Source organism: Corella eumyota, chromosome 1 (assembly GCF_963082875.1).
Source record: "Corella eumyota chromosome 1, kaCorEumy4.1, whole genome shotgun sequence".
NCBI lineage: Eukaryota > Metazoa > Chordata > Ascidiacea > Phlebobranchia > Corellidae > Corella > Corella eumyota.
Genome location: NC_137490.1, coordinates 17,028,880 through 17,056,010, shown reverse-complemented (window position 1 = coordinate 17,056,010; position 27,131 = coordinate 17,028,880). Strand labels below are relative to the sequence as shown.

The 27,131-nt window shown below is 30.1% G+C and overlaps 3 protein-coding genes across 6 annotated transcripts; 2 read left to right on the top strand and 1 right to left on the bottom strand.

Annotated features, from left to right (window-relative positions):
* The first annotated feature begins 653 nt into the window (after nt 1-653).
* Nucleotides 654-10,689, top strand: LOC145754777 (uncharacterized). Of its 4 annotated transcripts, none has more exons than XM_082570901.1 (18): nt 654-949; nt 1,587-1,685; nt 2,612-2,764; nt 4,099-4,221; nt 4,338-4,427; nt 4,595-4,759; nt 6,123-6,329; nt 6,616-6,716; nt 7,099-7,252; nt 7,485-7,622; nt 7,783-7,949; nt 8,085-8,163; nt 8,303-8,400; nt 8,547-8,730; nt 8,846-8,882; nt 9,008-9,059; nt 9,286-9,366; nt 10,102-10,689. In XM_082570901.1, the coding sequence occupies exons 1-17, from the start codon at nt 910-912 to the stop codon at nt 9,361-9,363; spliced, it is 1,965 nt and encodes a 654-aa protein (XP_082427027.1). In that variant the 5' UTR covers nt 654-909; the 3' UTR covers nt 9,364-9,366; nt 10,102-10,689. The 4 variants fall into 4 exon arrangements, with proteins under 4 accessions (XP_082427027.1, XP_082427019.1, XP_082427035.1 ...); XM_082570893.1 differs by having other exon boundaries at nt 655-949; nt 9,271-9,366; XM_082570918.1 differs by lacking the exon at nt 9,286-9,366 and adding an exon at nt 9,729-9,782 and having other exon boundaries at nt 665-949.
* A 335-nt stretch (nt 10,690-11,024) lies between these two features.
* On the bottom strand, nt 11,025-16,329 carry LOC145741179 (immunomodulatory peroxidase-like). Its single transcript, XM_082558718.1, has 19 exons — nt 16,316-16,329; nt 16,118-16,194; nt 15,930-16,005; nt 15,676-15,784; nt 15,373-15,541; nt 15,012-15,266; nt 14,742-14,912; nt 14,428-14,602; nt 14,163-14,300; nt 13,873-14,073; nt 13,552-13,743; nt 13,267-13,427; nt 13,007-13,186; nt 12,743-12,855; nt 12,441-12,531; nt 12,070-12,221; nt 11,871-12,000; nt 11,613-11,772; nt 11,025-11,275 (listed from the first exon to the last, which is right to left on the bottom strand). The coding sequence occupies exons 1-19, from the start codon at nt 16,327-16,329 to the stop codon at nt 11,065-11,067; spliced, it is 2,775 nt and encodes a 924-aa protein (XP_082414844.1). The 3' UTR covers nt 11,025-11,064.
* A 1,351-nt stretch (nt 16,330-17,680) lies between these two features.
* On the top strand, nt 17,681-24,294 carry LOC145755008 (sphingosine 1-phosphate receptor 2-like). Its single transcript, XM_082571204.1, has 10 exons — nt 17,681-18,048; nt 18,366-18,543; nt 18,779-18,920; nt 19,363-19,512; nt 20,456-20,609; nt 20,786-20,914; nt 21,634-21,839; nt 22,350-22,473; nt 22,781-22,941; nt 23,062-24,294. Exons 1-10 carry the CDS (start codon nt 17,890-17,892, stop codon nt 23,237-23,239), a joined length of 1,581 nt encoding a protein of 526 aa, XP_082427330.1. The 5' UTR covers nt 17,681-17,889; the 3' UTR covers nt 23,240-24,294.
* The last annotated feature ends 2,837 nt before the right edge of the window (nt 24,295-27,131 follow it).

The following is a 27,131-nucleotide window of genomic DNA, read 5'->3' as shown; positions in this document are numbered from 1 at the left end:
TATATAGTTTTATAGCAAGCATTGTAAGAAGGCGTAGGAACGAATTTCTAAAGAAATTAACTTTTATGAAGAAATTGAGTGTAGGCGTTGAACAAAGACCCAATCTTTAATTTACATTTCGAAACATAGGTACCAGCTTTTTTGTTCGGCCAACCGTATATTGGTATAATAGGTTTTATATATATTATACCGGGGTAACAGGAAATAAGTTTGTTTAGCAAGGATAAAATTGTGAACCGACAATTGTGAAAATAATATTACAATATTAGAAAATGTAAAGAAGTTTTTAAAAAAGATTGTTTAAAGTCGCGTTATTTTTAAAGTAGCTTATAGTTCTTGCATTAAAAAAACAAACTCGGTTGACCTAAGCTATTGTCCTCCAAATTTTTTTTCGTTAGTTCATTATTCTATTTCATCGATAATCGAGTCCATAATACCTTAAAGATTATTTTTTTAAATAAGAGAAAGGATCGATTTTTTCTTTTTTGCAACCAGCTTATAACAATAGCAGTTAATTATCGTACATTGTTATTGCATCAAGATTCTATTGTCTCTTATTGTCACTACGATTCGAATACCGTATAAGGTACTACAGGTGAGCGCTCGAGTGTAAAAAAAAGAGAGAAACCGAGTGTTTAAAACAGAAACATAAAAAATAGGTTTCGCCATTCTTCAGACGACGCTTACAGAGAAAGAAGACTTTATTCTTTACGCTCTAGCAGATTTCGAAAAGCAATCTAGCGAATTTTCGAGTTGTTAATTCAACAGCACTGAGTCGAGACATCATATCTTTCTTATATTTGAGATTAGAGTATTAAGTAACAAGCCGGACTTTTTTACAGAACAGAGGCGACTTGTGTTTAAACTGTATATATAAGAGTGGATAGGCGTTCCCTGAGTTGCCCAAATATGGATATAACAAAGATCATTTACGGACTTCTTTTGCTAGGTGAGTTAAAACCAAAAAAAGTAAAAATTATTAAAAAAATTATATAAAAAATTATTAAAATATTTTAAAACTGTTGGATTTCGGTAATTGTGCTTACGCAATATATTTGAATTATGAAAATTGATACATTTCATAAGCTACAATTATAGTTAACAGAGCATAGCTTAAGGCTATACAAACAGCTTATATTTCTGACTGTTTAAAGTGTATTTGATATAACTAAGCCGTCCCTATCTATCTGTTAAAATGTCGAAATATGTTATCCACAAATCAAATACGTAAGTCTATTACGTCACCGCGGTTTAAACACGCTACGTTAATCGTTGAGATATTGGCTTTAAAACAAACTTAAGCCCTGTTGTCTGTTTTTCTGGCCGTACCACACCTATAGTGGTGTTTATGACCATTTTTTAAAACTTGTGTCAATATTTGGAAAATTAAATAAAAAATTTTAATAGGCGTTATACGTGATACATTGTCATGCCTTCAAACAGCCTAAAAACATTGAAAAATAACTGAATCTTTTAGATATTGATGTAAAGTGGCATATACTTAAAGCATAATTCCATTATCTATGAAAAAAACAAATCTTTTTTAAGTCTGCTTAATAAAGGTAATAATATATTTTTTATTTTAGTTACTTGTGCCCTTGCTGATTTATCAATTACCTATGCCGGACAACGATATTTTCCTGGCGGTCAAGATGCTGTTTTAAAATGCCAAATTGATCCCATACGTAAGTTTTCTTTATTTTGTGGTCCCATTTTTTTAACTAGCTGAGCCGAACATTAATTATTAACGAGAGCAAATTCCAGAGAGAGGGTATAAAAGGATGTTATGTAAATTGACTTCGATTCTCGGCATTAAAGACAATTTAACACATTGTTAAGATATTAAAAAGACATTATTGGGTTAAAAAACTTTAATTTAAAAATTGTTTTTTGTTTAAATTTGGTAAAATATCTAGCTTCGTCCTAAAAAAACGTTTATTTAGCAGGGTTTCGTCAATTTTTTTCTTTTTACAATAAAAATGTCTAAATTTTTCAAATCGTAAATCTTTAGGGTCTTCCGTTATCATTGTAGTGATAAAAATTGCCACTTTTGGCAAAGATATGTCATTTTCAGTTTAAAAATAGCAGATGTGAGAATAGGAGTGTAGTTAAAAATCGAAACTTATTTGCGTAAATATTTAAAATGGAAATTGGGATTGGGATATTGTTTTGCACATTGTTATAATCCCCCGATCAAATATAATCGTAACACATTTTCGACGTGGCAGCTGTTTCGTAATATTTTTGAAGGATTATTTCATTTAATTAAACATGAATTTTTAAATTGGGTTCATTAGAGTTCGTTATATAATGCCTGTAGCCAATATTTACAAAATTAAATGTTTTTAAATATTGTTAAAGAACTGTGAATAGAAACCGCTGTGACTCAATAAATATATTGAATAGAAGCATACAACCTTTATTTTCTGAATTAAAATGACGTTTCTACTCAATATATAAAAGAAAAATAACGCTGTATTGTAATTTACTCACTTAAATATAAATCAATATATATATATATATATATATTACTATTGCCTGAAAATTTTTTCAATTTAAACGTAATCTATTTTAATTTTTTGTAAAAATTTTGTTTTTCTATTTATTTTAGCCGAGAACCCACAAGTTATTAAAACGACATGGCGTTATAATGCGGCCGGTGACTTGACCAAGATTGGATACACCCAGGATAACGCAACGACTTATTATTCAAGCTCCCCGTTGGAAAATACCAAATTTTTAATGAGCTCGGATGGATTGGAAGGTAAATGTTGTAAAAATACTCACTTCTGATGATCAATTTATATTCATTAAAACGCAAACACCTCAAACTAAATTGTTCTTAGATGGCTTAAAATAGGATTTGAGACAATTTCTAAACTTTGTGTTTTTGTTTGTTTTATGGTGATTTATTTTTTTATGGTCTACTGACCGGGTCATGAGTTTAGTAAACATATAACTTTTCTTTTACGAGTATACTACCTACCTATCTATCAAGACAAATAACTTTTTAAACTCTTATTTTAATTTCTCGTCGAAACGCAAACAAATAGTAGGTGGAAAATTTAAATAAACAAATTTTCTACTTTCCCCGGTAATATAACTCGACGTCATACGTGTCTGTTACGTCATAATGTCACCTTTCGGGCGTCGCCTTCTCGTTGGTCTTTAAGTCAGTGTTGCATTACGTCATTATTTTTTCGTCACGTGGCAAGAGAAAAATTTAAGAAATGTAGCGGTCGTGCAAGAATCTTAAATTGTTTAACTAGAAGGTTAAGAAAAATTCTCAAGTACTTTGACTATCACCTCAAAGATTAAATATTATGAGTATCAGGACCTTTAATATCTTATATGAATATATATACATAACGGCCTGTTAATAATTTATAAAACCAGACAAAGAACTAAAAAAGAACAGAGCGTTTATATTTTTCAATATTGCCTTAACGTTTAATTGGTTATATTTGTTTAAACGGTACCTGATCAAAATGTAACGATTTATGGAACATTTGTTTTAATACAATGGACAAACTACCTCACAGTAACGTTTTTATGGTGCACACAACAACATGGTGGTTTTAATTTAGCGTTGGTATAAACGACGACGAATTCCAATTCTTTTCAAATCACACACGACACAACAAACTCGAAAACGTAATTCGAGATCTCGGGTCTCGTAGCAAAATTACGTAATATTTAAAGTCATTGTGACGTCACGGTAACCTTATACTCTAGAATTTTCGAATTACGGACCGCCACTACGAACACGTGATTATAATAACTTGACCTGAGTCATAATGGTAGGGGCATCGTATTATAACTCTTTTGCGACCGTAAACACATAAACTCTGTTTAAAATGGCTTGTTTGAATGAACAATTTTGGTAAAGAGTTTGTCTTTTATGTTTTGAAGTCTGGGATTAGGTTTCTTAAGAAAAGAAATGTTGACTCTTGTGCCCAAGAATTTAAAATTAAGTCGAAATACCATATTTTTTTAAGCGTACTTCCAATAAAAATCAAAGGTTTATTATCATCAACTAAAATTAAATTCCACATTTTTCTTCACACATACATAATATTTATTTGACTTGTACTTCAGAGGGTCAAGCTAGAGCAACTATAGTCAACTTTGCAATCGACGAAGAAGGACAATTTGAGTGCGAGGCTGAAGATACCTCAGTCACATTTTCCAGTAGTCGAGTTTTTGAGATCGGAGCATATTGTAAGTTTTTTACTTGTTATCTCGTTGCTATCTCAGAATTTTACTTCTTTTTATCCTAAATTTTTTAATCTTAAACCTTTTTGTAAAGATTGAAAATTATGCTTGTTTTTGAATAGACTTAGGAGATGTGTTTATGACCGACTTGGACATTGAATTGGACATTAGACCCGTATCACCATCAGAATCTGTCGCTGAAACAGTTGATGGTATACTTAGTTATATTAAATACAAATTTGACATTTATTGTTATAAATGATGAGTGTATAATTTTTTATATGCTGAATAGTCTTTTTATGATTCTTATGTATTATTTGATCGACATTATAAAATAAAGCAAGTATAACATTTAACAAACTTTTTAATTTAATTTTAGAAAATGCTATGGCATCGAACGAAACAACAGATGTTATGACTACAACTGAACCAACTACAACGACCACTGAAGATCCAGGCGATGGTAAAACTGCTGTCGTGGCTTGCAATGCCAACGGAATTTACCCCAAGCCGCAACGAATTGAATTCACAAGCTCAAAAACCGGTTATTTAAACTTTTTTTTTTATATTTGAAAAGTAATATTTAGTTTTGTTTTAAGAACAGACAAAATCGTTGGCTGCATTTCGTATGCCCAATAAAAGTGTTGTTACAGTGGCCAATGTTTCCCTTCACACCAAAAATTTAGTTTCCTATTATGTTTGCTTTCAACCCTGTAATTTTACGCATAACAGACCCAATAAATTATAAGTTCTTAAACCCAAATATATTATTACGTCCCGTGGTGTAATTTTACATTCACTAGAAACTGGAAAAATGCTAAAAACGTAACTGGAGTAAAGGCAATTACTAAATGTCCAAAAGTATAATTTTAAAAATATATTTGCTTTTAATGTTTAGTTATGCTGACCTAAATATTTGTAATTAAACAAAGCATTTTTAATCCTTGTAAAATAAATATTATGGTGAACCAAAATCAATAACATTTTTAGTAAATCAATTAAAAATTATAAATGGTTAAAACAAAATATGAAACTAGAAATGTTGTAAATTTTTGTGTTTAAAAATTGTTATTTCTATTTTAAGATTACTACGACTTAAGTTTAAGATATCAAAATCGGATTTTTTATAATCCTTAAATCATGAACTTTAACAACAGACTTAAGATTTTTGTAAAGTTTGAAAAAAAAGCGTTGGATGTGCCCGCCAAAATTTATTCATTTACAAACAAACTTAAACTTCAGCCGCCTCAGGCATATCAAATGCACTTGTATTTCAAGTATAATGACCGTGCACATAAAATAAAGCAAGCTTGTGCTTTATATCGTACATAACAATGCATTTTTGTCACAAATATAAATGTAACGTTATTATCTCAACAACAACTGTTGGTTTAACTTAATAGGACATCAAATATACGGTTGGTAATTTAAACATACCTTTAATGATGTACAAATATATGTTCAAGTCCAGCCTGTTTACCGTCCCCGTAAGACCTCCACGTAGTATTTCTTAATTGACAGAGCGTGTTACTGTTAGATGAATTATTGATATCAAAAGCGTAAGCCATGTGAGATATTGTATAGGTCACGTGTTAAGTACCGCTCTGTATTATTAAAACGAAATTTGTGCTGGTCAAAGTTCGGTTTTACTGGTGAAAAATAAAGTTTTTCGATAAATTGTCACTTCAGAATTCGCTGAATCGGAATTTTGATAATCTTCTAAACTATAATTGTGATTTTAAATGGATAAAACTTGCTTATTAGGCAAAACTGGTCGTGAAACAACATGGACAAATATAATATTGAAAACTAAGTTAAAGGACTTTTAAAGTTTAAAATAGTTTGTGATTAGGACTGTATTTTGATGTTTTTAGCCTAAAATATAATTATTTAACTTTTTTTATAAGGAAACGTATGGGAAGTGCAAGAAGCTGAATTTTCTTCTAGTGAACAGAACGAAGACATGACCTACAACGTGGCAGCAACTTTACGAATCACCTTAAACGCTGACCTGGACGGGGCAGTCTTTAACTGCAAAGTTTTCATTATTGAAACAGACGATCAAAGAATCGATTCCGTTGCAACGAATACTTCATCACCCCTTGTCGTTTTACGTAAGCTCAAAATCCTACAATATCTATTTGTTAATGCGCTTAAAATATTGAAGTTGTGTTAATATGCATATAAAAGGCTCTAATTTGTTTTTAAAAGTTTACAAATACTTGAGAACTTTTTGGAAGTTTTAAATAGGTTTTGGCAGTATGTTGTTAAAACTTTTATAGGATGGTGTCAAAAGACTAACAGCCTCTTACAATCATAGAAGATTCTCCCTGTTTCAAATCACTATTCAGTTTGTAAGTTAAATTATATATTTTAATCGAAATTATTTTCTCTTTTTAGATGACACCAACAACGTGATGATTGAGTTTAACAAAATGAAAGTCCTAGTTGATGAGACTGTAATTATCAAATGTAAAGCTGACGGAAATCCACCAGCAACGGTATGTTGTTTCGATTTCAAAGCTCATAAATTACTTTTAGGCTCAAGCATTTAATCTATATGTAAACTGTGCAAAACAAACTGATTGGTTTAATCCCTTTTTGAAACTTAGAGTTTCATGTTTTCATAGTCACCCAGTCACCGACGTTCCACGTAGTCATGTTTTGTGAATGTTTTTTTAGTCGTTGTGTATGTACTAGACGTGTTGTAGACTGTATATTTTGTATGAATTCGTGTTAACAGAACCATTGACGAAACACAAGGCCAAATAAGTTTACCTTAAGAACCTATTCATACTAAACTTACTTACGTAATTTTTTTTTGCAAAAATCTAGAATATATTCTCGGACTTTGACACTCAATATTTTTTCACTTTTTTTTAGCTTACTCTTGTGACACCTAATGGAAATGAATATGACGTCACAGATGCCCCCCATAGGTTCACTGCTCAGAAAAGCGGAGATGCTGGACAATATGTTTGTAAGGCTAGCAACAGTGAACAAGTGGTTCAAGATAGTGGTACTCTTGAAGTAGAATGTAAGTATATAAAACATATTGCTTATGCATTGTTTGGCCTATTTTTTACGCGTTCTTTACTAGTGTAAGTATAAGAAATGTTAGGCAATAATTTTTTATTTAATATTCATTTTGAATAGTTTTAAATACAGTTGCTTACTCTGCGCATTCTTTAATGATAAATCACATCATTTGCTTCGCTTCACTCTTTCACGCTTTCTGTTCTTTTTTTTCAAACTGAAAGTAAATTTAGGGATGGATAAGCCAGATATTCAGGATGGTAACTTTAACCCGGTCGTGGGAACCGTGTACGCGAATGAAGACGAAGATTTGTCCTTTATGTGTGTTGCAGCTGGAACATCACCAATCACATATGTTTGGTCTAAAGACGGTGAGGAAATAATTTATCGTATAACGTTGTTAAATATGTATTTTTGGTATTAAACTAAAGACTCTGTGTCGTTTTGGTTTTAGTTGTTCAAAATTTTTGCTTATCTAAAACTTTCTAAACTCTTTTTTTTTAACATTTTTTAACTAATGTGAAACTTTAGGAGTAAAATTGTACGAAAGAAGCATCCTTGACCTTCCATCAGTTGGATACTCGGACGGTGGTGTTTATTCTTGTGAGGCCGTTGGTGGATCAGGGGGCATTAGCGATTCTAGCGAATTTACCCTCAACATTAAAACAGCCTGCATTGCTTCCATTCAGGATACCACAGTAAGATTGTTCTGTCTTTATTAACAACTCTAAACTAGATTCAGATTTTATGTATTTGAATCGTTTACGTAATTTAATTAAAAGCAAATTAACAATCATATTTTTATTTGTAAAAATAAATTTTTTGAATTTTAGATTTCTAACAGCCAAGATTCTTCAGGAAATGCCTTTGTTCAGATCACGTGCGTTGCTACTGGTAACCCAACTTGCACAAGTAAGTATCCTTTTATCGAAAATATTTCTCGCCAAAGAACAATAAATAAATAATTAGAAAACGGTATTTATAGTATAGAAATATTTATAAAAACCTCTTGGAACATTCAGGTTTTAATAACAATTTAATTTCTTTTCAGTGGATTTCGAGGGTTATTCCGGGGGAGTCATAGACAAAAGTAACAATAAAATTGTTATGACAATTGAGGCTCTACCTAAACAAGTCAACGCTTTGGAAGTAAGTACTAAAATATTAAGCGTATTATTACCAAATTGATGCGTGGGACTATGTGGCTTACTGTTTAAAATACAATATATGCAGCCTTATGATTTGCATTATCCATACAATACAAAATCACGTTGGTTAATATTATTATGTGTTAGATTATGTGCACTGCCTACAACAACATAGGGGCGATGTCTTCCAAAAATACGACTTTAGACAAGGAGCCAGCATGCTGTGAGACTGCTACTAGCACTGCTGGTTTGGGAACTGGGGTTATTATTATAATCATCCTTTTAGTGGCGCTGGTGGTCGTCGGAATACCAGTCGGTTGTTACGTTGCAAGTAAGTACTGTTTGACAGCATTTTTTGTTTACAGTTAATTTAATGTAAAATATTTCACACATTTGCGGATAAGTAATTTTTTTTGTTGTTAACTTGATTTTTTTTTGTTTTGCAGAGAAAAGAAAGGCACATTCTGACAAAGCTGAGGACGAGTAAGTTACATGTTTATTGTATAATTAGAATTTAATTAACTGCTTTTAATGTATTTAAATATGTGTACTTATACCTGCTTAATACTTTTTTTTCGACTTTAAAAAATAATTTTCTTAAATTCTAGAAAAAATGCCGAAGAAGGAGAAAACGAAAAATTGGAAACCAACAATGATGACGTAAGTAGCTCTGACGTCACATGATTTATCATATACGTCAAATATGCTTTATAATAAACAAATACTTTTATTAAGCCTAAAATTGTAATTAACCTAACTATTTAAGTATAAATTATAATGTTTAAGACTTCACCAATTAAGTCACAATTTAAATGGGAAATTAAGCTACATGTATATGGGACATTAATAACCAAAAATATTAAAAATAAAGCCATCTGTTAATCAGTTGACCGTAGGATATGAAGGACAGGACGATTTGAGACTAAACAACTTAAAGCCAATGCGTTCTTTTTCAAAAAAATAAAAAGTTAGTAGAAACTGCACACACAAACCTTATTATAGCCGGGGTGGGAAAACAAATTGTCAACCGCCCTTAATTTAATCAATTTAAAAATCGGAGTGACGTTTTCCTAATTTTTTTTAAGTAATTTTTAGCACTATTTTATTTGCACTTGTATTTTAGAAGCGCTGTGTGTTAACTTAACTCAAGCATAAAAAAGATTATTTAATAAAATTAAACCCACTTTTGGCCTGGCTGCGCCCAATAACTACAACCAATAATCCACAACTTAATTGGTTGAGCATGAAGTCCTTACCCCGGCATAATTGGTGAAAACTAAAATTTATTTTAACAAAAAAAATGGTGACGCATGTTTTACTAACTTACAGAATCAAGCGTGAACGCGCATGCGCAAAAGCACACACACACAAAACGCCATTCAGGTATATTATTTTTTTATAAAAATTATAAACTTTTTCTAATGATGACGTCATTTTTGTGATTAAATATGACGTCACGCTTATTGTATAACATCATTAATAATAATGTTACATTTTTAATGATGATTGCTATTTAACTGAAAATTCGAATGATTTTAAAAGTATAAATATAATATTGCTTAACTTTTATTTAATTATTAAATGATTATAAATTTAAGATTGCATGTTGCATAGTAGTATACTAACTTTGCACTGTGTCTAAATATGGCAACATAATCTCTTAACAGAAGAAAAAACTAATACAATTTTTTTGTTTTTATAGGTCGCCCATTTTTCTAGCATCTGAACGGTATATGCAAATTATTGTCACTGAACTCCAGACAACGATTTATCAATTTTTTTTTATAATATGTTGTGTTAAGGGGCATCTTCAGTTCATATCAGTTAATATAAACGTCTTCTTTTTTAATATATTTTGTATAAATTGCACGCACAACACATGCATATTATTGTTTGGGGGGTCTAGGTTGTACATTTTGTTTTCGGTTTATTAATTTTTTTCTGTGTGTGTTTTTTTTATTATTATATCTATTTGTGGCACTGCTTTTTTCGAGATAAAAGGTTTATTATTCTGTATATTTAGGCCAAGTAGTTTTTGTAGCTATTTTTACATTGTTTTTTTTTTAAAAGAAGGGCAAGCTAGACAACTGGGCAGGCTCAGTTTCATTTAGCTTATTTTTCTTTTAGAAATCACCATACTTTAACAAATTGCCGCTAAATTTCATCTCATTATATTGCAACGCTGTAGTATGCTTTTTGGTACAAATTTCTCGCTCCATGATTAGATGGGAATAAGTAATAAATTCATTTGAAACTAATAGTACGTAAAGGTAAAATAAAATCCCTAATATTTTATACAACTGGGTGATTATATTAGTTCAGATTAATTTTACTTTCCCCCAAATAAAGTTTAGCCAAACAATTTTATACCATAGTCAGTATTTAAAACTTTGTAGTAAAATTAATTAAATACCTCTTTTTTTAAGTTTAATTTTGAGTAGCAATATTCATAAATAGCAAAATCACCAAAAACCTTCAACTAGAGAAATGTCTAAAAAACTCTATGCATACGACCAAGAAAACAAAAAAAACAACTTTAGATACCCGCCTGAGACTAACTTTGACAGCACAACATTAGATAGAAAAAGAATTTAAAAAAAACGTTTTAAAATTTTTATAATTTATTTTATTATGTACATTTGTATATATTTGCTGTCAACGACAATTAATTTAACACACGACGAACAGCATTTTGCTTTTCCATAAACTTTGCAGGGCAAAGATATCGAACCTCGTAGTTGCGGCAAAGACCATTATGCTGGTCATTATTGTCGCACCATACGCCATGGTATACACTAAACCGCTTAAAAACGTCACCAGTTTTTTTGGCAGACACGTGATTCTGGATCGCACGTGCTTCGACTTGGTAAGGGCGCCTGGAAAATTTTAAAAAAGTAAAAAAAAAGGTAAAGAGATGGAAAACTGGTTAATTAGGTTTGTGAAAAGTCATTGACTGAATTCATTCTGTGTTTTCATAGCTTGTAGATGCAGTGGATCTTAAACTTGCAACCAGAAGCTGGCTTGATATTCTTTGATTTTTGAAACACAAAAGAGATTGTAACTACACATATTGTGATAGTGCATAGCAACTTTATTTTCATGGTTGCTTGAATCCAGGAAAACATGGCATATTAACTAATTAAATACTTCACTTTTAGACAAAGACTTCAGGTTAAACTTGACATAACTCTAACCACCAAATATTGTTTTTACCTGCAAATAGGATACATGTGAGCTCTTGCAAGTCCTATTGCCTCAATATCTCCATTAGACCTTGTGGGATCTCCTGTGTTAAACCAATTTGTCCATGTGTATTTATGTTCGCCTTCTGAAATCATCCCTGACCGTTTTAAACTAATCCTGTTTCGGTAATCTATAGAAGTAAGAATATAATTTGTTACATAAAAAGTATTTTTACATCGCATTATGTATGGCCTAACTTACACTCTGAGAAAAAATTGAAAAACTTACTAATAGGGCAGTAGAAACGAACTCTGTAATCTAAACACGGTTTGCCAACTGGTTGATGTTTAGACCTGCAAACCAAACCAGTCTTTCCACTTAAAGTTTCAAATATGTTGCCCGATTCCAAAGCTGATTCCTAATTGAAAATACAAAAATTTAATAATTATAATTTTATCTGTAACACAATAAGTTCTTAATTACTTACAAAGTCTTTGGTCTGGGCTTGTACATACAATGGTTGTGGACAGATTTCATCAGGTTGCTCCATCCTTAAATAAATTAAACTTTCAACGTCGTCTCCATCTAAACCATTTGGTGTGTCACGATCAAACCAGTTTGTCCAATAATAATGAAGCCCTTTACAAATGTGTTAAAAGGTATAGGTTGTTAAAGGTTTGAGATTGAAGTTATAGGTTTATAATTTTTATAGGTTTGCAATTAGAAAACTGTGTCAGAACCTTAAATTACTAGTACAATATAAAACCTATATTAATTAGGCCTAATAAAACAATCATAATATAAAAAAAATATAAAACTAACATGGTTAAAACAATTATTGGGTAAAATTCAACCTACCCTGTTGAGCATTAGGAAAGCTGTTAAACTTGATACTGCCGTAGGGACATAAGAATCTAACAGAACTAAATTCATCGGATATTTGGTTTATCTAAAATTAAATTGGTATTTAGACGTTAAGAAAACCAAATATTCTAAGTTAGCAACTAGCTTACATATCCCAATTTTACTTAAAACTTAAAAAAGCACATTTAGCACACAATTAAGTACAACAAAAAGTTTTAAAATCATGAACAGTTTTTTTAAATTGAATTGAATCATTAACAGTTTTTTTAACACAAAAATTTTGAAAATATGCCTACCTCCTGCGTTATAGGTCCAGAACAAACACTTTCAGGTTGATTAGAATTAAGTAATTGTAAAGTGGTCAATGTTGATTCACCCACTATAGGAAACCATCTGGTCCATTCTCCATCTTAAAACAGGTAATAAAAAAAAACAATTACAAACTGCAAAAAGTTACATAGAAAACAACCCAAATTTTTACAAGTCACCTAACTTTCTATTTATTAAAACACAGATAACAATCTTTTTTGAAAACACGTGTATTACCACGTGGGTGTTACCTTCTTTTTTCTGCACTTCTTTCCAGCTTTCAAGTTGCATGCGTTTTAAACTCGAACAAGAAACATGACTGTTGTAAGACACCGCTGGTCTCAAAGCCAAAGGTGCCACAGATTGCATTTCGTCCATGTTGTCACATAAAAGCATGGCCATTGTTACTTTGCGTAACTCTTCAAGTTGGTCTAATAAGCATAAACAAAGATGCATTTGCTAACTATGCAATAACATTATTAGCAAAACGAGATAACAAACATTAACTTACCCGCTGAAAACATGCCAGGATTTTCGTGCCAAAACCGATCACCCTTTCTAATATCTCGAAACTGGTAACCCATGATACAAGCAAAGGTTGGGCCAACTGCACCGTCCTCAATAAGCGTTTCAGTTATTCCTCCAACGTATAAGTCTACATCATCTACATGCCTGAAAATGTGTGCAAATTGTTTTTTATTAGTCAACTTAAACCAATCTCTTCTAAATTTACTAATTCTTAAAGAAATGTTTTGAGTGGTCTATCAACGTTTTAAAGAAAAAAAGTTTTGCTTACTGGTACAACGACTGTAATTTTGTCACAATATCTGGTTTAATCATATCTTCAAAATCTTTCCATTCTAAAGCCTTTTGAAATCCGCAAAATTCACGAAATTGGTTGTAAGTAGCAAGACCATGCTCTCTACCCCTCTGTATGTTTATTGCCAACAAATCTTCACCATGCCGTGACGGAGATTCAAACATGCGACTATAAGTACAAAAAATATTCAACTTTATAATTTAACTTAAGTTTTATACAGTGTACAACAAATACGTAAAAATGTTTTGGTTATTTTTGACACAATGTGTTTACATAATATTTTAAGTAATTTCTTACTTTCTTAAATCGGCTACAAAATTCAGGTCAGTTTTAAAACTAACGTCATCTAACATTCCGCGAATAATAGAGCTTTCAGTCAAATTGACGATTGCTGATTGGTCAAACATCGCATCAACTAACTGTACTTTAGAGAACTCTTCTGAACTGTAATTCGAAGATAAGCGAAAAAAGTGCTCCCCGACTTGACTGTGACCGTATCTAAATATGTTAAAGGTGTGTTAAAGATTTTTATTTACTTCAAATAACATGTTTTTCTTAATTAAAATAATAGCCTAAACATTTTATACCTATGGGCAGCAGTGGAAAAGGAGTTAGAAAGTGTGGCATCAAATGTGGGATCGTAACCATAATAATAACCCTCATTTAATAAATTAAGATCAAATTGGTCAACCATTCTTTTACCTAGCAAGGGCTCCATATATTCTCTAAATAATTAAAAGAAATGGTGATTTTATAACAATGCTTAGTAACGGTCAAAATCAAAGTTTAGCATGCAGAAACATTGGTTTGTCTCTGTTTTAGTGATCAAATATCTTAATAGCAACCCCTTACCTATAAGCTATTATTTGCTGAATAGCGATCATAATTTGCCTGGCTTCTAAATAAACTTTATCGGAGTCCCAGTGTGAGTTGATTGCCTTTAATCTTCTGGCTATTTTGTTATGATGTCTGGTGAATACAAGGTTTAAAGCAGTTATTCCAATGTTCTCGTTCATTCTTCGATCCCCTGTTTAAAATAAATAAAGTTTTAACATTTAATATATAAAATAAATTAAAAAAAAATTATAAATCCTATGTCAGAGTTATATACTTTTTAAGTTTATACCTTAACAAATCAATAACGACAACATAATCAGTAACGTTACCTGCTGATAGACACGCAGGGGTGTTAATATGATTTTTACATTTAATCATTCTCCCTGCTTTATGTGGTATCATTGTATTGCTGGGAAACGTTCCACTGTTTTTCATCATTGGACATTTACTTTTTTTATTTTGTTCCTCGTTGGGGTCGATTAAAAGCATCTCACCACTTTCTAAAATTCAGTAAAAAAGGCAAATTTACTTTTTTGTAATTTGAGTTTTTACAACGTCTTAGTATAAAAATAAAAGCAAATAAATAAAAATATTTTTACCAGAGTTTGGATCTCTTAATCCGGCTGCTAGTACTTCTCTTGAACTATAAATATTACCAGCATCTAAATATGCAGTCAGTGCATTTAACTGCTCATTCGGACTTTCTTCGCAACCTTTACTAGTTTGAGATCCCATTAATGGTATACATGGTGTTTCAGGCCCAAAAAACGGATCATTGTTAGGTATAGGAACGTTTATACAACTCGGGTCTGGATTTTTACACGAACATTGAATAGGCGTACCATCTTTTTTATCTGCAAAAAAAACAAATTTAAAGAAAAATTTCGATTACTTTAATATATATTTTTTTTATTTTGTTAACTGATATATTAAAAAAAAAATTTAGTTTTTCTTATTTACATTGTTTTGGGGACGAGTGAGTAAGGTCGTGTGCCACAACTTGTCCGTAAGTGACGTGTAAGGCGTTGATTGATGCATCGCGGTCATTCGTGACGTCATCATCGTTAAACAAGTTTGAGATATCGCGCGTCGGCGGTAGTGGCCCGCCTAAAATCGACTCTCTAAAAGTCTAAAAAAAAAATCAAAAATTTTTATTTCTTTATGCTCAATATTTATTTTTATTTATTTTTGATAAAGAAATTATTAATATACCCATTATTAATTTTTTACTTTAATTTTAATTTAAAAATTAATTTTTTTTACGTTTTTTCCATTGCCGTATACAGCAGGTAGTAACCGTTTAAATGGCATATTAGTTGCACCTACGTAGGGGTTTAACAAATTGTTGCAAGATCCGTCAACAGTCGGGTATCTAAATATATTTTCTAAATTAATTTTACAATTACATAACAATGGGTAATTTAGTTGTTTAAACAAGTATATGGGCCACATCTCTTTAAGCCAGACGCTATCTTAAAACATTAAATTATTAAACAATAAATTATATTACAATATACCTAACATTGTCACAAGATTTTTTGTCTAGCGATTTAAGATAGCATTCCCTCGTTGTTAGTTCTTCGTTTTTTAAACCTGAGAATTAACGTTATGTTTATATTTATTTTTTGTAGTTTAATTTCCTATTTTAAATTTTAAACTTAAAACTTTATTTAAAAAAAAATATTAGTTACAAATTTTGTTTTACCCAAAATTCTCTGCTTTTGACCATATCCTAATGCAAATACGGCAAACAAAATCACTATATTAATGCGAAACATTTTTCTATAAAACAAAATATTAATTTAAAACATAAAAAAAATTCCCAAATATATAAACGTATTTGAAACTTGGTTCTGTCGGGTAAAGTTTAAAATTATTATAAACTGTCTTATGAAAAACTTACTCTAACAAACGCATCTTACATGTGCACTGGTTATTTTAAGAAAGTGCAAATTGTAACTAAACGTATTCTAACCACATAGAAATCGGTGTCAACATACACAACACATTAGAGTTCGGTAAATACTACAAAACGCGAATATATACAAAAAAAATTAAAACGCATATCGTCAAGGTTATGAGTTCTTGTAATTCGCTCACTTGCATAATTACACAAAACTGACATTTTTATTGTCAATTTATCTCTAAAATACCCTTTCTTGCCTACAGGCCGTGTGAAGTTAAGGTTATAACAATTATCCAAATGATTATTACACTAACTGACGTTTAGAACTTAATTAAATTTTTATTACTTTCGTAATTTTTATGTACTTAAAAATATTTAAATTGCAACGACTTTTTTAAAACCGTTTTTTACGCACATAATTTATTCAATCCAATAAATTAAAAAGCACGACCAAATATAAATTGTCGTTAAATTAATTTTAATAAACTGGCCAATAGGCTTTAAATAGGAAAGAATTAACGTTTGGGTTTGGTGGCCATGCCATAACATACTTAAAATCTGTATGTAAACATTAATACTTTTGGCATGTTTTAAATCATTAAATTGATTTTGTCATTTTTTTCCGTCGCATTGTTGTAATATTAATTGTATATCGTATTTATTATATTAACAAAATAAAAAAATAAAAAAAAACGTTTGTATACAAACTGGCAAATATGCAATCAAGTCAAATAATAAAATAAAAAACAATTAAAGTTATTTGATTTTTGTTTTAATAAAATTTTTGTATTGCAAAAAAAACAGTCATGTATGTATTGTATATCGTGCCGTAAACACTGGTAAGACGTAAACAAGAAATAAACATTTAATATATTTTGTTGTTTTTTGCTTAGACAATCCTTTCTAAAAAACGAAATTTAAAAATATGTTTTAGCGTAATGTTTATAAACCATTTGTTATATATTTACGCCACATATATTTTGCGTTAACAAAACTTATTTTTAGGTTTACTTATAATTGGCTTCATAAAACAATAAGCTAAAATATACTAGTTTTCTTTGCAATTTATTTTGTTTAAATTATTAAGAAAACCTATTTAATTTGTTTACAATTTATCTAGGTATTTAAAAAAAATACGATTTTTATAAATTTCAAATACCAACATGTATTCAAAGAGATTTAAACCATAAATGTTACATTGTAATGTAATATCTATGTTTAAATTCTAAATTTACTTTTTTTAAGTATCTGTTTGTTTTTCTAACCACTAGAGGCGACCTTAGCTTACAGGGTTGTCTTGGTACTTTTGTTGTGCTTAAAAATCGTAAAATTAAGTTATATATAGGCAGATGGACAGTTTGGTCAAAATCATATATTTTAAATGCCAAAGCTTATTTAGCACATGTTGTCTATGTATATAATTTATGGCACACTAATATTTATTGAATTCGGTAAATTGTTGTACTTTTACGTAGGAATATAAAGATACCCTTATTTGTTTAGACGTCTAAATGCCTTAAAATACAGACGTACTAAAATATATATATACCGGTAATAAAGGTTTACAGCCCATGACAATATTATTAGACAATGTGAGCTTGAGTATGGACGCAAAGATAACTACAGCCAGCAGTATGCTTACCAGTAACATAACAGATCCAACTTTTATATTTGTAATGCCTCATAACAATGTTACGAAATTATTTCAAGTCAACAATACTTATGACGACGTAAGTTGCATTGTGCTATGGTAAATAATAAAGGTTATTGTTAAAGGGTAATCAATTTTTAGCAATTTAACATAAATTTTATGGTTGGCAATTGTTTTAAATTTATGCATGTTTGCATTCTCTGTGGGCAGAAGAAATTTTATTTCCACATAAGTTTGTGATAAATAATTAATTACATTGCTGTCTAATGGTTACAAGGAAAGGTGAAGTTTTTTAAGGATTAGAAATGGTTATTTAAAAGTCAAATTAAAACTTTTATTTTGGTTTGTATTTGTAAAGGGAGGAAATTTTAATTTAATTTTTTTTTATTTTTTTAGAATTCTTACTGTGAACCATTAAACTCCACTCCTTTAATAATTACTGCTGGGTTGGTTGGAGTTTTAGTTGTAGTCTGCAACTTTCTTGTTATTTTGGCAATTGCAGGGGGAAATGCCAACTTTTATCGACCCATGTATTGGCTCATAATTCAACTTAGCATCTCAGACTGTTTAGTTGGTAAGTAAACCATACCCTATCAATTTTTTATTATCAACCAATGTTAGGTCTTCCTTAACTTTTTTGGGCGCAACGCAATAACATAGTATAATTAAATCATATTTGAATATATATATATATATAATATATATATATATTCAAATATGATTTAATTATACTATGTGAAACATAACGAGATATTATGGTTACTTAAAAATAATTAATAAAACAAGTCACACAACTTTTTCGTTGCTAGGCATTATGTTGCTGTGGAATTATTGCTTAGCTGCAATTCTTGATATTCACAACACATTAACGAGCTTGTCAATATTACAAGGGTTTTGGGTTACCAGTGCTTCTGCATCGGTTGTGGGAATTTTACTACTTGCTGTTGACAGGTAATATTTAAAAAAAACAAAAATCCTTATTTTTGTAAGTATAATCATTTTAATTTATTATTTAATGTATGGCATGACATATTGACTTTTTTTAAAAAAAAGGGAATACAAAATATTTATGTTTTTGAAGACATTAAACCAAAATTGAATTATGTAATTAAGTTAGGCCCCTTTTACAACATAAATATTGGCCATTGGCTATACTATTAACAGGTAATTTGATATCCAAAAGATCAATATCTTAATATCCTTGACGTCATTTCATAGCCGCATGATACAATGGAATGTAAAATTACATTTTTTTGCGGTCTAATATAAAAAATATCTGATTTCCTTAAATGTCAAAAACAAATTTAAAATTTTTTTTATTCCTAATTGTGGTGCATATGCAAATGAGAGACTGTCTGGGTATTGCTCTTCCAATAACCAAAATGTATCACAGGTATATGCAAGTTGTACATAAGAGAATGCACAAGTTATACTTCAATCAATTTACTGTTGGTATAGCCATGTTCCTTACATGGACCATACCTTTGTTGTGTTTTCTGATTCTACCAATATCTTTAAATTGGTCATGCAAAGAAAATTGCAGGTTAGAATTGTGCAATAACTTTTTAATCTCAATATTAACATTAAAACTGTGTTGTTTTTTTAAGTTATTTATTTTCAACCAATGGCATGTCTGTTTATGGTAAGACAATCACACACACACACCTTGGTCAAAAACCTCTTTATTTGTTTTTATCCCTTAGACAGAGTTTGAAAGGGGTAGTTCGTTATTTAATTGATTGGCTGACAATATCAATTTCGAGTTTTTGGTTACAAATCATTGTGTTGTGGTACTGTTGCTGTAATACTATACACAACTGTTTTATATATACGCGTGGTAAAATTGAACAAAATTAGGCTATTATAATTCGTGTTGACCAAGACATTTTTAACAATTTTTGAACTTTGAAAAAACAAATTTCTGTTTCGACTTTTTTATATTTTGTAAATATTTAATGTGGAAAGCTAACTGTATGGCCAAAACCTAGGGTCAGGTCACTACCCTAACTTGGTCTTAAGAAGTTTATTGCAGTTTTGAATAATATTACCCTAGTAATAATGCCTATTCATTAATATATCATTTGATTATGAATATGCATAATTTATTACTATCATTCAGCTCTGACGTAGATTGTGTTTATAACAAAAAAGCGGAAAGGTAATATAGGAAAGGGTATTCATTTAAGATCAAATCTAATCCATTTGATTCACATATCCTCTTATTATTGATAAACATTAAGCCTATAATTTATTTGTTTGCTGTTCGTACTTTGAAATTTTGCATTGTTTGCCTATTTTACTTGTGATTCATCAAATAACTAGATCATAGTTCAGCTAGATTATAACAAAAACCATTTAAAACACTAAAGACTGACACTCAATGGTTCAGTGAATTCTAATAAAGCTCTTTTGTGTAAACTTTTTAATTTTCTTTATATATATAAATTTTTTTATTAATTGAAGTTATCAATTTTAAAATTTTTCAGCTGTATCAAGGGAAGTTACATGAAATGTTTACCCGTTGAAGTTTGTTCACAAATAATTCCCCCATTCACTAAATCATATTCCCTCGTTGTAGCCTTATTCCTGTACATAATAATGCCCTTTCCTGTGCTTATCTACAGCCTTATATATTTAAAGGTAAAACCAGTTGTTTTTGAATGCTTTTACAACTTTTCAAGCTCTGGTAGACAATAATTAAAGTTAAGAAAAAGTAAAAACAGAATATGCTAATAAAAAACAGAATATACAATCACTTTAAAGAAAAGGCTTTATTTCAATGTACATGTCTTATTGTCTTATATTTGTCTTATTAGGCTCGAAAAAGCACCCAACAGGTTCGACAAAAACTAAGAAGAAGAGATATTCGGTTGATCCAAACCTTAGTTGTTATAATGGTGGCGTTTATCATTACTTTACTTCCATGTGGTGTTGTTTTAATTATCGTAAGTATTCGTGTTTTTGTTTGCTTAAAGAAAGCAGTAAATTTGATAAAAACATAGCATAAAGATTTTTAATTCTTATTAAAGGCTTTTAACAAGAATTATTAAGGAACTATATAAGTATCTTATTTAAAATATAATTGATAGCTAGTTAAGCATAACCTAAAATCTTGTGAATTTACAATATGTTTTTACAAAATAAACACAATAATTAGACTTTTTTGTTAGTTGATGCATATTTATCTATTAACATAAAGGTTCAGTTATCAAAAATAAATAAACATGTGTATACTTGATATCTTAAAATACAAAATAAATAAATTATCAAGCAAAAATTTGTATACTAAAACATGTATGTAAAATTTGCACAACTAAAATTCTGGTTATATGTAAAATTTGTGTTCAATTTCGAAAATATGCTAAAGTGCTGCAAATTAAGTCTGCTTGACGCATATACATGAAAGGTAAACTCAATTTTGGTTTAGTAATCTGATTAGTAAAAAGGATAAGTTAAATCCAAATGTTTATCGCATACACATGATAAATTTGACTCATATTTGTTTATCAAATAGAAAATTATTGCTTTTTAGAGTTAGGTAAATATACTTGAATTTTTTATTAATGTCAAGTGGTGCTCGGAGATAAATAAACGGATCAAATTGTTTACATTATAAATCAAATTGTTCCGCTTTACACAGATCTTAAAATTTCGTTTTTTTTAGGATTTTTTAACAAAAGATTACAACACAAAACTAACTGATTATGCCCTGTACGTAATTATGTTTGCCAGTAGTAATTCGCTGGCAAATCCAATCCTATACATTTGGAGAATTCCTGCTATTCGCCTTTCTCTGCAGAAAAGACTTAAATGTTGTTTTAAACATAATATAACGTCAGAATCAAGGCTTTCAAAATTTCCCCATAAATTGTAAGTTTTGGTATAATTAAGCTTAAAAATAAAAAAAAAACATTTATTATAAATGGTAATTTTTATCGTTCCCAAGGATGTCACGTATTTTGTAATACATATGTTGTAAAGGAAACAATTGATATTAATTACCTCCTCTTTCACTTTCTTATTGCCATTTCTAATTTTTTTTTCTTGGTAATCCATCAAATAGATTTAAATTAATTATATAGAATTTTAAGTTTATATTTAGCGATCTTAGAGCGATTTTATTTTAAAGAGAAACTGTATTGGTGTACTTTATAATATATTCCCTTGTGTATTGGTTAATCCTAAATGGAAATATCATGCATTGATGCATATTTTAGTGACATATATTGTTAATTTATGTACAATTGCTACTGTTTATACATTGATAAAACCATGAGTAATTGATTTTAAACAAATGCGTGACCATTTTTTGTAATGATAATAGTTAGTTTAATAGTATTTTATAAAAATTAATTTTATATGAACTTATATATCTCCTAGGACTTTAACACATGCAAGCAATGACATACAGGAAAAACATCACATGAAATTTATGTTGTGCGGAAAAACCATTTACACTTCTAATTTGTCTGAGGACAGTCAACATTCCACCCCTATGATTCAGGTTACAAAAATTTTCGTGTTTAGTTAAAGGTCTAATATTTCAAAATATTTAGAGCATAAAGAAAATTACCTAGAAAAATTTTTGCAATTTTTTTACATTTTTTAATTTAATTTTAATATTTTTAATGTTCGTATTTAAGATTTATATTAACATGTTTAAATAAAAAATTAAATAATTAAAGGGCAGAATCAATATAATATTGAAAAGCCATTAAAATTATGGTTAAATTTGAAATAGGAACTATTGATAATTTTCTCTTTTTTATAAATAAATAATAAGCTGATTTTATATAAAACTTAATTTATAGAGAACAGCGAGCTCTGATAAAATATTCATAACAAAAAAGGGAAATTCAAACAAGAGTTTGAAGATGCAAAGGACCTCAACATCCGAATATGTTATTTGCAAACGCACTCCACCCCCGTCTCCCCTATGTTCTAATTTAACTGTTCAAACCAATAGAAAAAAGTAAGATTTTTACAACATTTTATAACTGTGTTATTTAAGTTAGGGAAGTTTGGTATATTACAACACTATAGAACATCTATTTTTTGTATTAAATTTTTTTTAAAATGGTCTCAATTGCAGACAGATAACTAGAAGAGTAAGAGAGTTAAGTGGTTCAGTAGATGGAGATGAAACAACTGAAATTTTGTTTGAATATCCAAATAAAAGTTCAACTTTAACAGACAACAACACAGCACAATATCTTAAACCCGATGTCGTAAAATTTAACAGCAAAGTTTATAAAACTACCACAAACTGACTTAATTTCTACGATTTGAAACACAATTAAAAATGTCGTTAGACTAGTTTAGATAGTAGCGCAATGCCATTATGCTTCTTATTCCATAGATAGAGAAAGGGACTTTTTTAAGTTGTATTTTAGAGTTAAAAAAGCACAATTTTATAAAATTCAATGTTCCTTACTTTAACATCATAGCTGTAATTTGTAAAATAAATATTTCCTTTTCAACATGTTTTTTTATCTTGCCTATTTATTTTAAATGTTCCATTTTATAAGTACCACATTTTTACATGCTTTTTTCATGTTTATTTTTAAATTCTATGTAAACTTTGTCATAGTCAACATTGTACTAGGAGCTTGGGTTATGTAGAAGCTAATAGTTTAGATAAGAAAGTAAATAGCGGGTTAATTGACTTACCGTAACGCTTTGTTGATTGTGTATAAACTGTTATTGTAACAAATTTTTAATGTTAATATCATTTATGCAAAATCGAGTCGTCTTCAAAAAATGTGTAATTGTATGTCCACCCTTGCCAACTTGACTAAAATTAACTAATGGTACATTATTAAAACTACAATGCAATGATATTTCTAAATATAACTAATCTAGTCTTGCCTTAAAATTGTTTTCAAAAATTTGGATATGTTTTTAATTTAATAAAGAGTAATTTTTTTTCAAATTCGTGTATCCAAATAGCTGCTTAAAAAGCTTCAAATGCTGCATTTTTTGACACCACAACAAAGTTTATGTTACAATTTTCCTACGTACATAAAGGCTTTAATATTATTAAAAAAATTGGTTGTAAATTATTGATGCATTTTTTGTTTTTAATTCATGTAAGTGAAACGAATTAAATCGACTTTGCGATCCATTAATAAATTAAGTGACTTATTTTTTGCACCAATTGAAGTAACAACGTCAAACAAAATAATTAACACACTGTATTCCAAATTTATGCTATTGTTCATGGGTGACGTCATAATCTATTGTTTGTTTGTACGTTTACGTAATTAGTGACGTTTTATTGATCTTGCCGTTTTTTTTTCTATTCCTCGCCCTGTTTCACTGTGTCGGGCTGTTTAATGTTTAGTGCATGTCAAATAAATAAACTAGTGTTAAGGTATATTGCTTCGATCTAACTCCCTAGCTCAAGTTCACAAATAGTTCGAATTGGTACAATATCATGTCGACTACCAAAACATGTGTCATGTGATTATGCCAACACAAAAACCCGAGCGGCATTCAAAATTTAACGAAAAAAATGCTTGCAAAACAAGATTATATTTGTGTATAACTCTTCAGCCTGTCCTAAAATCATGTCATATTCGATTTTTTAATTACCAAGCGTGTTCCGTCGCTTCTTTAGCATTCTTATCAGTTAAGGCAAACAAAATCTTTTCCTTAAGAAGAGTGTAAATGATTGATAATGAGATAAGATGAGACTATATATTAATTGGGGTTTGATAACGGGCCCCTGATATTTTTTGAGCTTTTATGGTATCGATTATAAAAATAGTTTTTCTTAGAAACAGTGGATTGTTTAAAACGAAAATGAAAGAGGAGCGATTAGTTAAGGTCTTACTGGCAGCTGTCTGCTTGTCTTTATTTTTATCGTTTTTTTCTATTGCCACAGTGGTTCATCTAAAGGTAGGTGACATTTTTGTCTACCGCAACCTTTGCTTTCAATAAGCTGGTGCAAAACAAGTCTTTCAGGTAAAATACAAAAATATTGAAAATTAATACCCTATGTTTTAGATAACCCAAAACAATGCAAATATTAACTCTTACGAACTTCAACACATTCAAAAACGAGGTAAAGCATTTTTTAAGCCTACGATAATTTAAAACGCATTCAACTTTGTATAGTTTTAAATATAGGCTATGTGTATAAAACTTAATAACAACGTTATGCCTTGCTATTATTAAGACTTGCATCAAACAACTTCATAGAAATTAAACCAAAATTAAGAAGAGCCTACCATGACTTATTTGGCATTATTTTCTTTAATATAAATACGCTGTGTTGTTCCCGCTGTGTCATGTTGTATTTGACATACATTATTACTTACACATACATATATGTGTTAGTTTTTCTTCTTATGTTTAGCCTACCAATTTAAAAACAATTGTTTTTTTTAAGCAATCGAAGAGGACGTTGAAGAGGATGTTGCGGATGTACCGACGGTCAGAGATGAACTTCGATGTCACGATGACTCCTTGGTGTTCGATAAAGGAACCCGACGTGGATATGTCAACCAGAAGATACACCAGTTAGCGTGTAACCAGTATGAGGTTGGTTAATTCAAATTCATTTAAAAACAGACTGTAAAAATGTTGTTTATCTGATAAAGAAAAAAACAAATAACGTAAAACAAAAATTTGATTCATCAATAGGCACAAACCATTTTTAACAGGTTCAGTTACAAGTAGAAGGGTGGGTCGACGAATTCAACTCTGTTTTATATTTGATAAACGAAATTGGCGTTAATATGCAAGCAGCTAAGGATAATATTATAAGAAACCAAAACCAAATTCAACTTCTTCTTATGATGAGGGATAGATCTTTTAACGTTACGCAACACAATTTGGACGACATAAGCAACCTTATGAACGTGACTTTTGCGCTACAAAGCAACGTTGGCGAAATAATTGTGTCTCAAAACTTGATGTTTGATGCTCTTATAAACCAAACTGAATCACTCGAAGAACGTTTGTCCATTGTTAGTAACTATTTACCCAGTCCCGAAAAAATCCAGCCAGCTATTACCAATAGCTCAGAATATATTTCGCCGGCTGAAGAAGTTGAACATACAACCGTTATTAATGACGATCAAAACTTGGGTCCCATACTAAAAGGAATCGACGATCGAAGTCAGGAAAACAACAAACTTTTACTGGTTTTGCAAAACTCTGTTAACTTTATACGTTCGGAACTAGAAAGTAAGTAAATGTTTGTGTTTGTGGTACAAATTAAGACAATTAGCCTATTTCGAAATGTTGTGCTAGATCTTTAAACATTAAGTTTTATGTAGTGACAATTTATGTAGTGACAACTAACCAATATCATTCATTACCTTTAGATCAAGCTACGGAAGGTTGGTTTAACGCCCCAAATGGATATCAATATTATCTTTCCAGAGGTGCATTTCGAACTAACTCCTACACAAGGTCAAGAAGATATTGTCGAAACAAAAACAGTGACTTAGCTTATGTTGGCATACGGGATGAAATTGTTTTCAGGTAACTTTTAACAATCCAGTAATAACGTTTTTAAAAAAAGGTACTTCAAAAAATGCTGGAAAACTAATAGAAATCCTAAAATGTAAAATATATCTCTAATTCTCTGAACCGTCCTATCAAAAGCCATTTAACAGAACATAAATATCTCCCCAAAAGGGGTTTAATAGAAAATAATAGTCGGTAGGTGACGTTTTTGGGCATATGAAGATATTATGTATTTACAGATTCCTTTACGTCAACGTTATTCACCCGGCGAAACTCAGCTGTGTTTGGATAGGATTAACTGACATAGAAAGAGAGGGACACTGGAAGTGGTTGGACGGTATGCCCATTGAAGACAAGTGGAGTAATTGGAGGGTAAAGGTGCAAGGATTAAAAGCACAAACAGAAGATTGTGCCATGGTTAGAGGTGGTTATTGGGACAGAGAAAACTGTGGTGGAAGCGTGAAAGTTTGCTCCTTTATTTGTGAGCGTAAAATATTTAATTAACTAAACTAGTTTCTAAGCAAAACCTATACGATCAACTTGTGTTTTAAACTAATAAGGGCAATACCACATATATAATATAACGTACGCCTTTCAAAGTCTTTTTTTTATATATAATATAACGTACGCCTTTCAAAGTTTTGACTCAAACACATGTTTGAAAGAAAATATTGAATTGTCGCT